At 50.8% G+C, this 14,521-nt stretch overlaps 2 protein-coding genes across 2 annotated transcripts; one reads left to right on the top strand and one right to left on the bottom strand.

Moving 5' to 3' along the window:
• The first annotated feature begins 266 nt into the window (after window positions 1-266).
• Window positions 267-1,753, top strand: LOC124648335 (adenylate isopentenyltransferase-like). The gene has a single exon (XM_047188119.1). It carries the CDS (start codon window positions 267-269, stop codon window positions 1,410-1,412), a length of 1,146 nt encoding a protein of 381 aa, XP_047044075.1. The 3' UTR covers window positions 1,413-1,753.
• A 9,939-nt stretch (window positions 1,754-11,692) lies between these two features.
• Window positions 11,693-14,379, bottom strand: LOC124649661 (putative F-box/kelch-repeat protein At1g15680). The gene is made up of 2 exons (XM_047189256.1): window positions 14,087-14,379; window positions 11,693-13,425 (listed from the first exon to the last, which is right to left on the bottom strand). The coding sequence occupies exon 2, from the start codon at window positions 13,359-13,361 to the stop codon at window positions 11,811-11,813; it is 1,551 nt and encodes a 516-aa protein (XP_047045212.1). The 5' UTR covers window positions 13,362-13,425; window positions 14,087-14,379; the 3' UTR covers window positions 11,693-11,810.
• Window positions 14,380-14,521: the final 142 nt, after the last annotated feature.

Consider the following 14,521-nt stretch of genomic DNA (forward strand, 5'->3'; position numbering starts at 1 on the left):
TATCGGCTACCACAAGGCAAAACCCCGGCAAAATCACCCCCCAAAAAAGGATTTTAGGCGGCAGAAGCCAAAAATCAAACACCGTGTGCGCGTAAACTCCAGAGATTGGTGGTGATTCCAACATTAGCTGCCTCTCTCTGCCGCTGGGTCCCTCCCGTATAAGCCTCAGGCTCAGAGAGAGGAGGAGGAGGGAAAGCACGAATTAGCAAGAGACAAAACGCGGTCCTAGGCGCCTAATTAGGATCCAGGTCGGAGCAATTAGCTTCATGACCACCCTCGCCAACAAGATTACCGCCACTCTCCTCGCGCGCTCCTCGACCCTCATGATGCCCTCCGGCTCCGCTCCGGCGCGCCGCTCATTGCGGATCCGGCAGGACGACCACCGCCGCCGGCCGGCAATGGTGTCTTCTTGCTCTTCAAGAGGAGGGTCGGGACGGCAGGAGGAGGAGGAGACTCCGCTGGTGGTGATCGTGGGCGCCACGGGCACCGGCAAGACGAAGCTGTCCATCGACGCGGCGCGCGCCGTGGGCGGCGAGGTGGTGAACGCCGACAAGATCCAGCTCTACGCCGGCCTCGACGTCACCACCAACAAGGTGTCCCTCGCGGACCGCCGCGGCGTCCCGCACCACCTCCTGGGCGCCCTCCGCCCCGACGCCGGCGCGCTCTCGCCAGCCTCCTACCGCGCCCTCGCCGCCGCCACGGCCGCCTCGGTGGCCGCCAGAGGCCGCGTCCCCGTCGTCGCCGGCGGGTCCAACTCCCTCGTCCACGCGCTCCTCGCCGACCGCCCCCTCGACGCCGCCGACCCCTTCTCCGAGGATCGGTTGCCGCGGTACCGCCCGGGCCTCCGCGTCCCGTGCTGCGTCCTGTGGGTGGACGTGGACGCGCCGCTGCTGGCCGAGTACCTGGACCGGCGCGTGGACGACATGGTGCGCGGCGGCATGGTGGAGGAGCTCCGCGAGTACTTCGCGGCGACCACCCCCGCCGAGCGCGCCGCGCACGCGCCCGGGCTGGGCAAGGCCATCGGCGTGCCGGAGCTGGGCGAGTACTTCGCGGGGCGGTGCAGCCTCCGCGCGGCCGTCGACGAGATCAAGGCCAACACGCGGGTCCTCGCCGCGGTGCAGGCGTCCAAGATCCGGCGCATGGCGGATGGGTGGGGCTGGCCCGTCCAGCGGCTCGACGCGTCCGCCACCGTCCGCGCGCGGCTGGCCGGCGCCGGACACGCCGCCGAGGCCGCCTCCTGGGAGCGCGACGTGCGCGGACCCGGCCTCGCCGCCATCCGGGCATTCCTCGACGACGAAGCATCCCTCGGCGATGACGCCAACACCAGCAACGCGAGGGTGGAGGAGCCGACGGCGCCGCCGCCGCTGCTGATGCGGTTGCCGCGGATGCAGTGCTGCGACATGGTGGTGTGAAGCAGCTGCTTTTCGTTCTTCTGGGGCAGAGAAAGAAAGAAGAAAGGGTGGGGGCTTTTGGACTGGAGGGTTTTTGGGAGGCTGCCCTCCGGCCGAGTCTGACACTGCCCGGTGGGGCCAGCCATGGACACCGTGATCGAGAGCACACAGGGAGATAGCCTAGCTAGTGTAAAAAGAGAGATGCCAGCCGGGGGTGCGTGTAACTTATATTTACTGAAGTGAAGAGAAGGGTGTGAGTGAATTCTTTTCTTCTTACGTAATGTGGTCTTCGTCTGTTTCCTAACTGCACCACCACTACACTGTATCTGTAAGTATGCAGTCGTCATGTAATGTACCATCACTAATCCACTCCACTCTGTTCAAATTTTGAAATGTAAACACTACACGCGTACAGTCTAGAACCTCCCACAAGTTTTGTCAATCTGCACCGCGCGCATCACCTGCTCCATCCACCCATGGTTTCTGAGCTCATATATGAAGAAGAAGAACATGAGGTGGCGATGCATACATGGCACGGTGGCGTACACTTGGCATGGGTGTTTGTTGGGATGATTGGACGGCCATGCTTAGTGTGTGATCACTGATTAGGGGGGGAGTGTACGTTGGGCGTGTGAGTTGGTGCGTGGCGCTCTTGCTGTTGCCAGCTAGGAAAACCCAGCCCGGTCTCCTGCTTCTTTTCCTTTCCCTCGCTTTTCTCGCGGGCCACGGCATCTGGAAGCCTACGTGTACTTTAGTTCGTAACTTCGTATCCCTGGCAAGGTGCTTGCGTACTGCTGTCCTGGTCCAGTCACCAACCCAGTGGCATGCACCCTAGCCTTCTCTTTTCTACACTTCCATACTACTCTAGCTCGTCTCCAACTTCATATTTTCGCCACTCCTAGGATCCTACCTCGTGAGAGCATCTGCACCGGCGAACCCTGATTAAACAATAGCTGACATCAATTTGGGTGTTCTAGTGAGAGAAAATGCTCACATCGACGCTTCTAATAGAAATCCACGTCATCTCGGGCCCAACAAAAGCACCAGCCCAAAGTAACGGCGATTTGCACAAAAATAACCCAAAAGTGGAAGAAAAGCACAGACTGACCCTCCGGCGAAACTATTTCACCCATCTAACCCTTTCGTGTGGCGCCCCTCTCAGGGGCGCCACACATGCCCATGTGGCGCCCCTGCTGCCGGCGCCGCAAACCCATCCGACGTGGCTCGTCGACGCTGAGCTGGCTAGCCGATCCGACGTGGCAGACCTTGTGGCGCCGCTCCTGCCGGCGCCACACATTGAATGTGTGGCGCCCGTGGCAAGGGCGCCGCACATCCACTTAAGTTTGGGCCGCGCCGGATTCGCCGGTGTGGTAGTGCACGCGGCACGCTGTGTCGTCGAACACCTTGACGATCATATCGCCGTCCCCCTCGTAGAGGAAGGTGAGCTGGCAGCCGGGCTCGAGCGCGAGGTCACGGGCGAACTTGTCCCACCCCGTGTGCGGGTACATCTTGCCCCGCCCGTCGAACGAGACCTCCACGGGCCGGCGGCGGGCTGCGCCTAGCCTCCCGTAGGCCGCAACTGCGCCGGCTCGACGCCATCAACGAACTCGGCGAACTTGTCCGGTAGCCGCTTGATGCCGAGTGGGTCGTTGTCGATGCGGAGGAGGAACTCGAAGCAACGTTCCTCATGCGAAGAAGAGGAGGATGCAGGTGACGGTGAGCGTGGAGCCGTTGCTGCTCCACCGCGGCGGCCCCTTCCCCGGCCCCGGGGGCGTCCAGGGCCGCGGCCTCGACCGCCTCGCCGGCCACCGGGACTGGCCATCCTACATGTTCACATGTTTGAACCATATTATGACCCATTCCACTAACAAATATGAGTTACTCCATCACAAATACTAGCCATATGTAACACATTTGAATGCATACATACATAGGGTTCATACACATACATGTAAAATTTCATATCTAGGTTTCAACAAATCTATGGTTCAACACATGCATACATGAGGCTACCATCTCCAACACAAGCACTACAATATAGAGTGCACAAAAAAAATTCCATGTCTAGGGTTCATGTCCAAATCTAGCAAGATCTATGAAATTAGTGGATGAATGGAGAAGATTCGAAGGGGATTACCTTGACAAATGGATGGGGAACGATCTACACGGACAGATCTGAAGATTTGGTGGTGGATTTGGTGGGGGGAGAGTGGGGGAGAGAGAGGGCCGGGCGCCTGTGGAGAGAGAGGAAGAACAGAGGGAGGAGGAAGAAGAAAGGGTCGGGCTGGGGGCGCGCGTGCGGCCCAAACTTAAGTGGATGTGTGGCGCCCTTGCCACGGGCGCCACACATTCAATGTGTGGCGCCGGCAGGAGCGGCGCCACAAGGTCTGCCACGTCGGATCGGCTAGCCAGCTCAGCGTCCACGAGCCACGTCGGATGGGTTTGCGGCGCCGGCAGCAGGGGCGCCACATGGGCATGTGTGGCGCCCTTGAGAGGGGCGCCACACAAAAGGGTTAGATGGGTGAAATAGTTTCGCCGGAGGGTCAGTCTGTGCTTTTCTTCCACTTTTGGGTTATTTTTGTGCAAATCGCCCAAAGTAACATTGTAGGAGGGGGGCTATCGGGCGCGCTGGCACCAACTCTATACCAACATGGTGTGTGAATGGCGACCCCAATACGTAGCCAACACGTGTGCTATCGGCTTGTATTTTTTGGGGGTCACTGGTGGAGATGCGCTGGCTGTAACATGCTCCAATACGATCACTAGCCCGGAGAGGAAGACAACGAGACCTTACGCCGAGATCGTTCGCGAGATCACGGAGCCGAAGAAGGAATTCAGAGACTTGGTTTTCTGCCATAAAGGTTCTAATGTAACTAAGCAAGAATCAAATGATGACAAACCAATTCAGTGATGACCATGCGTTAACCCAACTAACTGATGAAGATCGGGGGCAACATTAGCATTAATCCATATGCCTAGGAAATGAGAGGAATGGTAATACACAATTTAAATAGTTTCTTGCCCAAAGAGGAATTTACAAGATCTGGGGTAGGTGGTTCTAAAAAATGACGCTCGCTCTCGCGATTCCAATCGAGGGTACTATGCATTAATTAGAACTACTTAGTGACGAAATTTCAACTTCTTATCGGGGTCAGCTAGCCAAATCCTCTCAAGGTAGCTCCATTCATGTTTGCTGTGAGGTTATTGAACTGTTGTTTGTCACTGGTTGTTTCGGGAGAAAACCTACGAACACGGAGAGAAATGAACTCCATAAAATTCTAATAAATGAGTGAAGGTTGACATAAATAGTTTTTCAAAACAAAGATTCAATTTTGAGAAACGATTATAAAATCTTTAATTTTTGCAATGACATACGGTTGAAGGATGTAGCTAGAGCATTCAAATACTTAATATCCTATTTAAACTTGCTGAGTACGCTCCGTTCCTTCTCAGAATCCTTGCTTAGACTTGGCTGCCAAGTAGAAGCTTTAGAGAACCTGAAGATGGAGGGAATTTCTACTACGACGAGCCAAACTTATCTGCAGGAGTCAAATGCATAGACTACAGAATTGACTACGACATCAATGGAGATCAAGAATAGCATGAGCACTAGAAGGGCAATAGTAGCTTAGACGATCGGAGAAGCATACACATCTATTAAATAAGTTGTGGAGCTCCAATGGTTGTTTTCTTTTTTTTGAAATGCGGGAAATATCATCCCTGCTTCTGCATCCAAGCACGGCTTTTTTATTAAATTATTCACAACACCTTACAAGAACAGTTACAAAGATCGAACCGAAACCACCAAAATTAACAATAGCTCGCTAATCCTACATCACTGATGGGGGGGGGGGGTCAATGAACGGAGCCAACACCCTGACATCACACCAACGCGCATCATCAAAAAACCGAAGGCCTCGACAAGTAGCCCAATGGCGAGCACGTGGCACAACCAGTCCGGCAGTCGGCGCGTACCATCATACACACTCCAGAAGTCCTCGCCGCCACCTTCTTCCGCATACCCATCTTCAAGAGAGATCAATGCAATGACCTTGCGAGGCCAGCTACCAACGCCACCACGACGCCAGACGACACCACCATCCTGCGCACATCCATCACGATGCGTCCGTCTCCGAGGCTCCGCTGCACCATGCCGCCGAGACCCGCCAACATCGGCGCAGTAGATGGAACACTGCTCCACCAGATGACTTCCTCCAGGTATCACTTGTTCCAGAATGATGCCCTCATGAGGGAAAACATCACCAGAGGTGCCGCCATCATCTGATCCGTATCCAGATCTGGGGTTTCCCCCGGAACAATGAGGTTGAGGTCGGATTTGTAGCAACGATGCCTTCAACAAGGTGATGACGCCCGAGGACGCCACCATCGTCGGCTCCGACCGAATCGGAGCCCGATTCTCACCAGCCAGACCCCACCCCAACGCTGCAGATCAACCTGAAGAAGAGTCGATGCCGTCCGCCACACCGCCGATGTGGCGCCGTAGTACCCGGCTGCACCACGCCCAAGCCCTCCTTGCCGGTCAGCCGCCGCCAACGCCGGCCGCCAAAGCGGTTCGAAGGGGACAAGGGGACGAGGAGGGGCCCCGCCGGCGCCGGCGCTAGACAGACTTTGCCCGGGCGCGCCCCTTGGCGGCGGAGGAGGAGGGAGGAGGCAGGTGGATGGGGTGGGAGGCGCGGCGGCTAGGGTTTCCTCCCCTAGTTTAGGTATTCCTTTTACTTCTAGAATAGCTAGATTTATTTTTTGGTTACCACCGAATTCTCTGTAACTCTTGATGTGCCGGATCACTGTACGTAACTCTTGATGTAATTTTTGTTTACGAATTCTTGTGTGTTTTCAATTCCTTCAAATCAACCATTCATTTTGTAAAGTTGATGTATTTTCACAACCATCCGTTGTACTCATATAATCATTTCATATTCTTATTTTTTTTCCTACGTTTCCATAATCTGAGAATCAAATAGGCCTATTTTTTTTTTTTTGGTTACAAGCAAGTGCATAAAATAATCAGCTAAGAACACAGATGAAAATGAACGATTGTTCCACTTCCACCAATTGAGCCATCCATTTGGGAAAACCATTGACTCTCACAAGAAAAAAGACATGGAAAGATAATCGACGATTTACTAAGGAAGAGAAGAGGTCACATCGCGAGCATGTTAACGATATCTTATCAAGATGAGGACCCAATGTACAATATGGCTATTAACACTGATCTCAGCTGAGAGTGGAGGCAGCCGTCACCCCTGTTTCCTTTTCCTATCGAAGAAAAGTACTCACTTCTTATTATAGGACGTTAACTCAATTGTAGACTAAATTGAACTGAAGTCCCACCACTTATTATGGATCGGCGGGAGTATATGAACATTGCTAGTCGGCCGGTGGTATATATCGTCGGTAGTACTTGCGCGCTTCCCTACTACAAGGTTATATGTATAATACTCCTTCCGTTCCACCAAAGGTATCTCAGCTTTATCAAAATTTGGATGCATCTAGACACTGTCTAGTAGATAGATACATCCAAATTTTGACAAAGTTGAGATATTTTTTGTGGGACGGAGGGAGCATATGTGTCCGTAAAGAGTAAAATTATTATTCGGCCAGAAATTATCACAAACTTAATTAGTTCTTGATACGGTGTCCTAACCTATTCTCTCTTGACAAGAGCATGCTAATCTGGAAAAAAATGCACTCTCAACATAAAAACAGCAGGAATATTCTATTTGGCAGCAGCTACAATCAGTCGTTAGTAACTCCTTTGTGAATTGTGACGAACTAAACCTTGAAAAATATTAAAAGGATAACATCACTTCATGATCTGGCTGAAAAATCAACTCTTGTACCAAGTAATAATAGTCCCATCTCGAATCCACATCACAACCATAGTGTTACCAATCGCTCTGCCAAATGCATCGCTAACTCACACATTCATCTAAACAAAATGCTTGTATGCAACGATTCACTTATCTTCATATCTATCTATAGAATAATATGTAACTTTACTAATAAGATCTTGGGACAAAACATAAATATTCAATAAAAGCTGATGCATCTATTACCCTAGTAAGAGCCACCGAGGCGCGACATGAAGAAGGTCGGCCAATCTATCTCAATAGGCATAATAATCCCGTGATGAGCAGGACTAAGAAACTGGTCAGTTGCCTCTTGTAGTTTTCCAGTGTCCAGGTGAGCAATGTACAGGCGATCTCTCCCCTCCTTGATGAGCAAGGTCTCGCTCCTCTCTCCGGACCAAATGCATGACGGCCGTTTAAGGTGTATGATTAGCTCGGTCAGGTTTTGGTCAATCACCCTAGTCTTGCGCCAGTCTACGTCACCATCTGCACTCGTGTGTTGTTGAGTCCATATCTCTAGACGGCGGCCACTGTACACGAGGAGAGACAAGAGTCCCCCATCTGTCGTGGTGGCAAGATGGTCCGCATCATAGAGGTTATAGTATAAAGTCCGATGAGTGGCACGGCCAAGATGCCTGTAGTCAAGTACAAGATTGCCGTCATTACCTATGTTATCATCGGGATATTCAGTAACAACCGGTGCGGGGGTCCAATCTTTGGTCGGGCCAAGGGGTTTCGTCAGGGAGACGTGCCCTGTCTCAACGTCCACGTTGAGGACGTGGAAGTTGTCTGATTGGCTGACGAACAACCAGTGTGCATGGCCTCGGCACACGACGGCGTTCGTATTCTCCAGTGACCAAATCTGGCGCTCCATCATGTCGAAGCACTTTGTAGGCGCCCTCCAGCTCGCCTCTCCAGAGGAGAATATGTGGAGATTGAACTGTGGCTTCTCCTTGTCCTTGCCAATCATTAGCACTTTGAAGGCCGAGCTGCCGTCACCGGGTACGATGTCGCAGCCGTACTCATCGGATCTGCCGTCCAATCTGCTCTCGCAGTTTAGCTCGGGCAGCACGTCCCAAGTGCCGGCGAACAGGTTGCAGACGGCTAAGCCGACGATGGGGTTGCACACGGGCGCCAAGCTGAAGGTTTTGGGTTTCAGGTCGTCTTCTCGCAGCCGCAGATAGAGGCGCACGAGAAGGAGGCCGCCGCGCGTGGCGAGCGGCGTGGCAGCGTCGACGGCGGCCGCGGCAGCAGCATCGTCGGCACGGAGGAACGAGCTGAGGGCGCGGGGACGAGTAAGCACCGAAGACCCAGGCCACGGGACGCAGGCGAGCCTTGTGGAGGAGTCCGTCCCAGCGCCGCCGCCGAGGCATCGACGGGTGAAGAAGGCGACGAGGGAGGGCGGCCACTGGCGCCGGAGGATGAAGCTGGGCTTGGCTACAAGCCGGCGCCAGCGCTTGCAGGTGGTGGTGCAACGGAAGAGGGTGGCTACGTCGTCGACACGAAGGAGGATCTCGCCGACGACATCGTCCGACGGAGTCGTCGTCGTCGTCGACTCTGCCATCTCGATAGATCGATCTTGCTACATCCGTTGCCTAGGTTGTACCAACATATAAACACGATCCGTACCTGATGGGAACTTGAGCAAGCTAGCTAGAGTTTGCCTTGCCTACGACACGTTAGAGTTTGCTAGATAATCTACCCTTTCCTGTTCCTCAACCTCAACGGATATACCAACCCAAACTGCCAAAGCTAGCTAGAGCTTGTGGTTGATCGCGCCGGCGACTACCACTATTGATGATGTTGTCGCTTGCTTTTCGACAAGAAAAGTGCCCGTTTCTGCCACTAGACGTTTCTAAGAGGACGGACAAGTTGGTAGAAGAGATCATATAATCGCAAAATGCTTTTGGCTCCCGAGTTCCGGTGCTCAGGCCATTTAGGGAAAAAAATTAAAACTATTTTTATAAGTGATTGAAGAATCTGAAATAATTCTGGAAATTTTTATTTTGTGTTAGATAAAAACGACAAAATCGGATATGTTTGGAGATTTGAAAATATACTACTCGTATCTACACTTCTCATTTTTATGTGGCTCGGAATATAAAGTATTTGAAATTAATATTTTGCATGTTTGTGGGATATATCATTGACAATATGCTGATTTTTTAGAACTTTTTAAAACTCTAAAATATGATATCTTAAAAAAAAGCTAGATCACGGTTACCATGTGCACCAAATTTCCATCTATAATAGAGTAGTTTTTATGGCAGGGTATGCTGGGAGAGGTGCCCCACAAACACTCGGATGCCCCGAATGATCTTTTGGGGCGCACTCGAAAATGGGCTTCCACCGGCTGCCTGAAATTGATGTTGGTAATGAGTCATCCCCGAAAGTGTGTCCGCTAACCCCGTACCGGGCCCAACCCACAGGGGCTGGTTTGGGGGTGCCGGCAAGCAGGGCCACGTAGGCAATAGATGGGCGGGATCTACTCGCTAGCGCCCCACCCCTCCCCTCTCTCCTGTGACTTCGTTGATGATTCGCCGCCACACCATGCTTGCTTCTACGTCGCCTGGTCCGGCCATCACCGCTACCCGGAAACACCACATAACCACCATCGATTCGCCCCACCCACCCCATGGCATTAGGAAGCCACCCCATCTCCAGTTGAGCTATCTACAACCGCATGTCTGGCCGAGTCATCTGTTGTTGCCACCGTTTTGGGGACCCCTCACCTCAACTAGAATGCATGGGCGGACCCAGGTTAAAATTTTAGTGGGGGCAGAAATGTGCTAAGTAGTGCAAATATATTTGAGTGAGGGCAAACCAGTCTTTAGCCTAACTAATTACAAGGTGAGGGAAAATTGAGTGGGGGCAGCTGCCCCCCTTTACTATGTGTTGGATCCGCCCATGCTAGAATGTATAGCTCAGCGGCGCGGATCTCCGACAAGCCGGCGTCCAACATCGCCTCGTTTCCTAGATCGCGGCCACCCCGCTCACGACATGTTGGCAGAGTGTCGACGTAACGTTGACCAACAGGGAAATGATCCCTCCCTTGACTGTATGTTGTTAGGTAGGATGAGATTCTCCCAGCGGATTGATGCTAGGATAATAACCCGGTTTAAAGTTCGCCCCTCCCTGCGAAATTTTCGCGAGATGGGGATTCGAACGCGGATGGGCTAGCTGCGCAGTCGCTTGCCTTGCCACTAAGCTAGAACTCAGTTCTCGCCGAGTGTCTAGGTAAAGTTGAAGCTGATGTTGGGACAACTTTCTTCATTGTTCGGTGGAGCGATTATTGATTAACCTGTTTCATTGTTCGGCATAGGCTATTGATAGCGACGTTGAGACGATGATGATGCATCAACTAATTCAAGATGAAGCCCATGCTGCCACCGATGAAGAAGAGAGGTTGATAATCATATCTTCTCTTCTTCGTTTACAAGCGAAGATTAATGCCCCACTTTGGCGGGGAGGTTCTAGGCCGGGGAAGAAGAACAAATACAACAGATGCATGGTGTTGTGATGCTTGAGACCGAATATTTTTCCGACAATCCAACACATAAACCTAAAGTCCTTTGGCAACATTTCAGGATGAACAAAGAGTTAATCATGAAAATTGTGATTAGTGCGAGGAAGTACAGTGACTACTTGATCCCAGAAAAAGAACTGTATATGATTGCCTGAGTTCACCTCAGTTCTTTCAGGTGTCTTGCACATGGCTCTCCTCATACACATGATGACTTTGTACGCATGCCTGACTTAACATGCCACAGTACTGTGTACAACTCGGTTTGCTCTAGATGCTCAATGTAGTGATTTTGTTATTTGTCCATTTTTTCTGTGTGTTTCTTGTCGCCTAACAATCACTTGTTCACCAGTTTGAGATCACCACAAATAATTAATTACCAATTAAAAAGAAAAAATAAACACCACATCAGTTGTCAGCAATGTATATCGAAAGTACATATACAATCTCTGCATTTGGAAAAGGTGGATATTGCCTACATTATTCTGTACTACTACTACATATGTCTATTTACGCCGTGAGCTGCAGGTTTGTGTAATTCAAATGACACGCCACTGAGTAGACCTGGTCCAGCGGCCTGAAGTTCTGTTTCAGACCATCAACAGCAGTGACCTAGAATAAACAAAGAGGCGGTGACAGGACAAAAAAAATACTGCAATGTCTACATATCAAAACCAGAACAACAACCCCCTCTGAGAGTTTATGGATTTGAGTTCTTGTTCTACTTGCAATGACTTCAAAGTTTCTACCATAGCAACACGTATGAGCTATGGGAACACACCAATTATCTTGCAAAACAAACATCCATAAGAATGTACTCACAGAAGGAGTACTAGGAAATCACCATCTTAAAACTAAAAATAGAACATAAAAAACTGGTGTTGCAGTTCGACGACATGCAAGCAGGGTACTGAAAAAACAATGCTTAATATAACCAGCATATATGATGCTGGAAATGCTACCACTCAACGATGTATCAGCAGTATGGCAACCGTCTGCCTGTGTTGAATCCCTTTCCCGCAAGCATTAGCTTTGGCCTTCTGCTATGTTCCTATGCTCAGTGTACGACTTGATGAAGCTTTCACTATTGATCAACCTGAGCCACTGCTTGCAGATCAGTTTGGACTGTATGAGCGATTTAGCTGGGAGGCGGATTAGGATCTCTTTAACTGCCTTAACCGGAGCAGATGACAAGTCTAACTCTTCATCTGTTTTATGCAATGGAGCAAGGCAGTCTTCAAATAAACTGAATCCTGAAGCAGGTGGATTATAGGGAAGAGATCCGTATTTTGACTTGCTTGTCTCGGTGACCGAAAGAATGGTGTACAGCTCCTTAGTACTCAGGTCATAGGTGTGAACCTTTTTTTCAAATTTCTCGTGAACCTTGTGCTTGCAAGTAGTGATGACTATCTTCTTCCCTGATCTGCCATTATCAATAGAGCCAATAACTCTCACGGACTGTGGCTCACGCAATTCTCTCCTCATGATGTACCCTGATAAATCGATCTGATGATCCAACGACCAATCACCAGAGCTATAATCTAGCAGCCTCCAAATCTGCATGGTGCTATGATAAGGGTCATTCCGAAGGTCTCGAACTAGACACAGTTGGCTATCCATCTCCACTAGGTGCCCTGCTGGTGTTTGCGGAGAGCAGCACATGTAAAATCCTGATTGTGCTATGAACAGAGGTTTCTGCCCGAATTTTGATGCCGGGACGGGAGGTGATCGGACACATCTGAAGGTCTCTTCCGTGACAGAAAAGTATAAAATGGCACCTCTTATCCGTTCGAATTCATGGTATGGCTGGATCAACCAGTGCAGGAATCCGTTTGCAAACACGGGTGATAACCTCTTATCATCTGCGGCAGAGATTGCATATCCGCGCAGTCCAAAGGGCAACCCTCTGGCAGCCGGCCTCCAGCAATCCCCATGGCTGCCTCCAGGCACGTACACCTCACACCTGATTGTATCATGCTCATGGGACAGGCGCATCCCATTGATCAATCTCACCACTTTGTACTCCCTTGTACGGGCATCGAATCCCAGTCCGGTACTCATCCTATGGGCTGCCGCATCTCCAGAAGGTGGCAGACGCACGACTGTCCGTGTGGCTGCATTGCAAATGTAGTATGCCCTGGCGAGAGCATCGTACAGGAGGTTGAGGCCATGGCACGGTGCAGGTGTCAGCACTTCCACCCAGCTGCCGTGAGCGTAGTCAAGGGTGAACAACAGCTGGTTATCTCTGGGGCCTGGCGACAGCGAGCAGGAGTACGCCGCAGTTGTGTCAAACCTTTGGGTAGGGGAGAAGTACATCAGCTTCAACGGCACTCCCACCGCCTTGTTGATCAGCCGGTGTAGTCTGCAGAACTCCTCGGAGGAGAGCAACGTGGCCCAGGAGCGGCAGACGGCCCGGAAGCGGACAACGGATTTGATGGGAAGCCGCAACAGCACCTCTGTCACTATGTCCTCCGCAACCGACGCCCTGCGGCCAGGCACAACAGCCTTCTGACGCTTGCTGCTTGGCATGGCATTTTCCTTTTTCTCGCTGTTGCACACCATCATGCCTGTCGTCATCACCTCCACTCCCTCAATGTCTGCTGCTTCCAACCAATCAGGTAACTTGGAGAGAAGATACGGTCTGCAGCGAAAATTAACGCAGGTAAATGTTATCAATATTATTGCATCAAAGCTCAATTCATATGATCAGCAGGAGCAAACTTAAACTGAATTTTAGTTTTACTTTGAATCCATCGAGTTAACAAGCTACTGTCCGTTAGCTGAAGCTAATAGACACACCGAATTTCTATCTAAATAGGTATGCAAAATACACTGAAGGAACTTGGATAGTAGTAATATTGGTTACAAAATTAAGGCGGGGACCCTGCTCCCCTTGGTGATTACTACAACCTAGTACTATCGTTTGAAGGGGTCAGCCCACAAATAGATCGATCATGTAGACCTTCAACCCTAAATTTAGTTTAATTCCCATTCTTTTAGTAAACAACATGCTATTCATTCATTCATTAGTTGAAGTTAATAGATACACAAAATAGACTGGGAGAACTTTGATAGTACCAGGGGCCTGGATAGTACTACAGTATAATCAGTTACAAAATTAAGGGACGGAAACCCATCCCCTCAGTGATCGTTACACAAATTAGTACTACTATATCAGCTGGTTGATGAGGTCAACCTAGAATAGATCGATCTATAATAAGGCCAATTTGACGAATGTTCAGAGCAAGAAACAAATAAATCACCGGAGACTAATCTATGCAAGTAATAGAGGGCCGCCTTACCGAGGAAAAGAAGGAATCTACGTCGTCCGGGAAGAAATTGATATTCTCTACAGGTCCAGGTGGCTCCGGCTCCGGCCGGCGGAGGGGATCTTTATCGACGAGTAGAAGGAGTAACACGCAGCAAGGAAGAGAGAAAACAGGATCAAGAAAGAAAAACGAACAGACGGAGATCGATACCATACCGACGAACCGTGGCAGGAATCGGCGTCCGGGATAGCGGATGGATGGATTTTCTTCCGGCGAGTTCTTCGGCGGGCGGAGGAACGGCGGGCTCGCACGCACGGGCGATGAGTTCTTTTGTTATCTTTTCTCTCGGGATTAAAACAGGGGATCCTTTAAAACAGATCTGTCGCTGGTTGAGTCCTGATCTGCCACGTCGGGCCTAAACCCTAGACCCTTAAAGTTTGTATCTATTCCTCCAAATTGATCATTCTT

The sequence above is a fragment of the Lolium rigidum genome, chromosome 4 (genome assembly GCF_022539505.1).
Source record: "Lolium rigidum isolate FL_2022 chromosome 4, APGP_CSIRO_Lrig_0.1, whole genome shotgun sequence".
Taxonomy (NCBI): Eukaryota; Viridiplantae; Streptophyta; class Magnoliopsida; order Poales; family Poaceae; genus Lolium; species Lolium rigidum.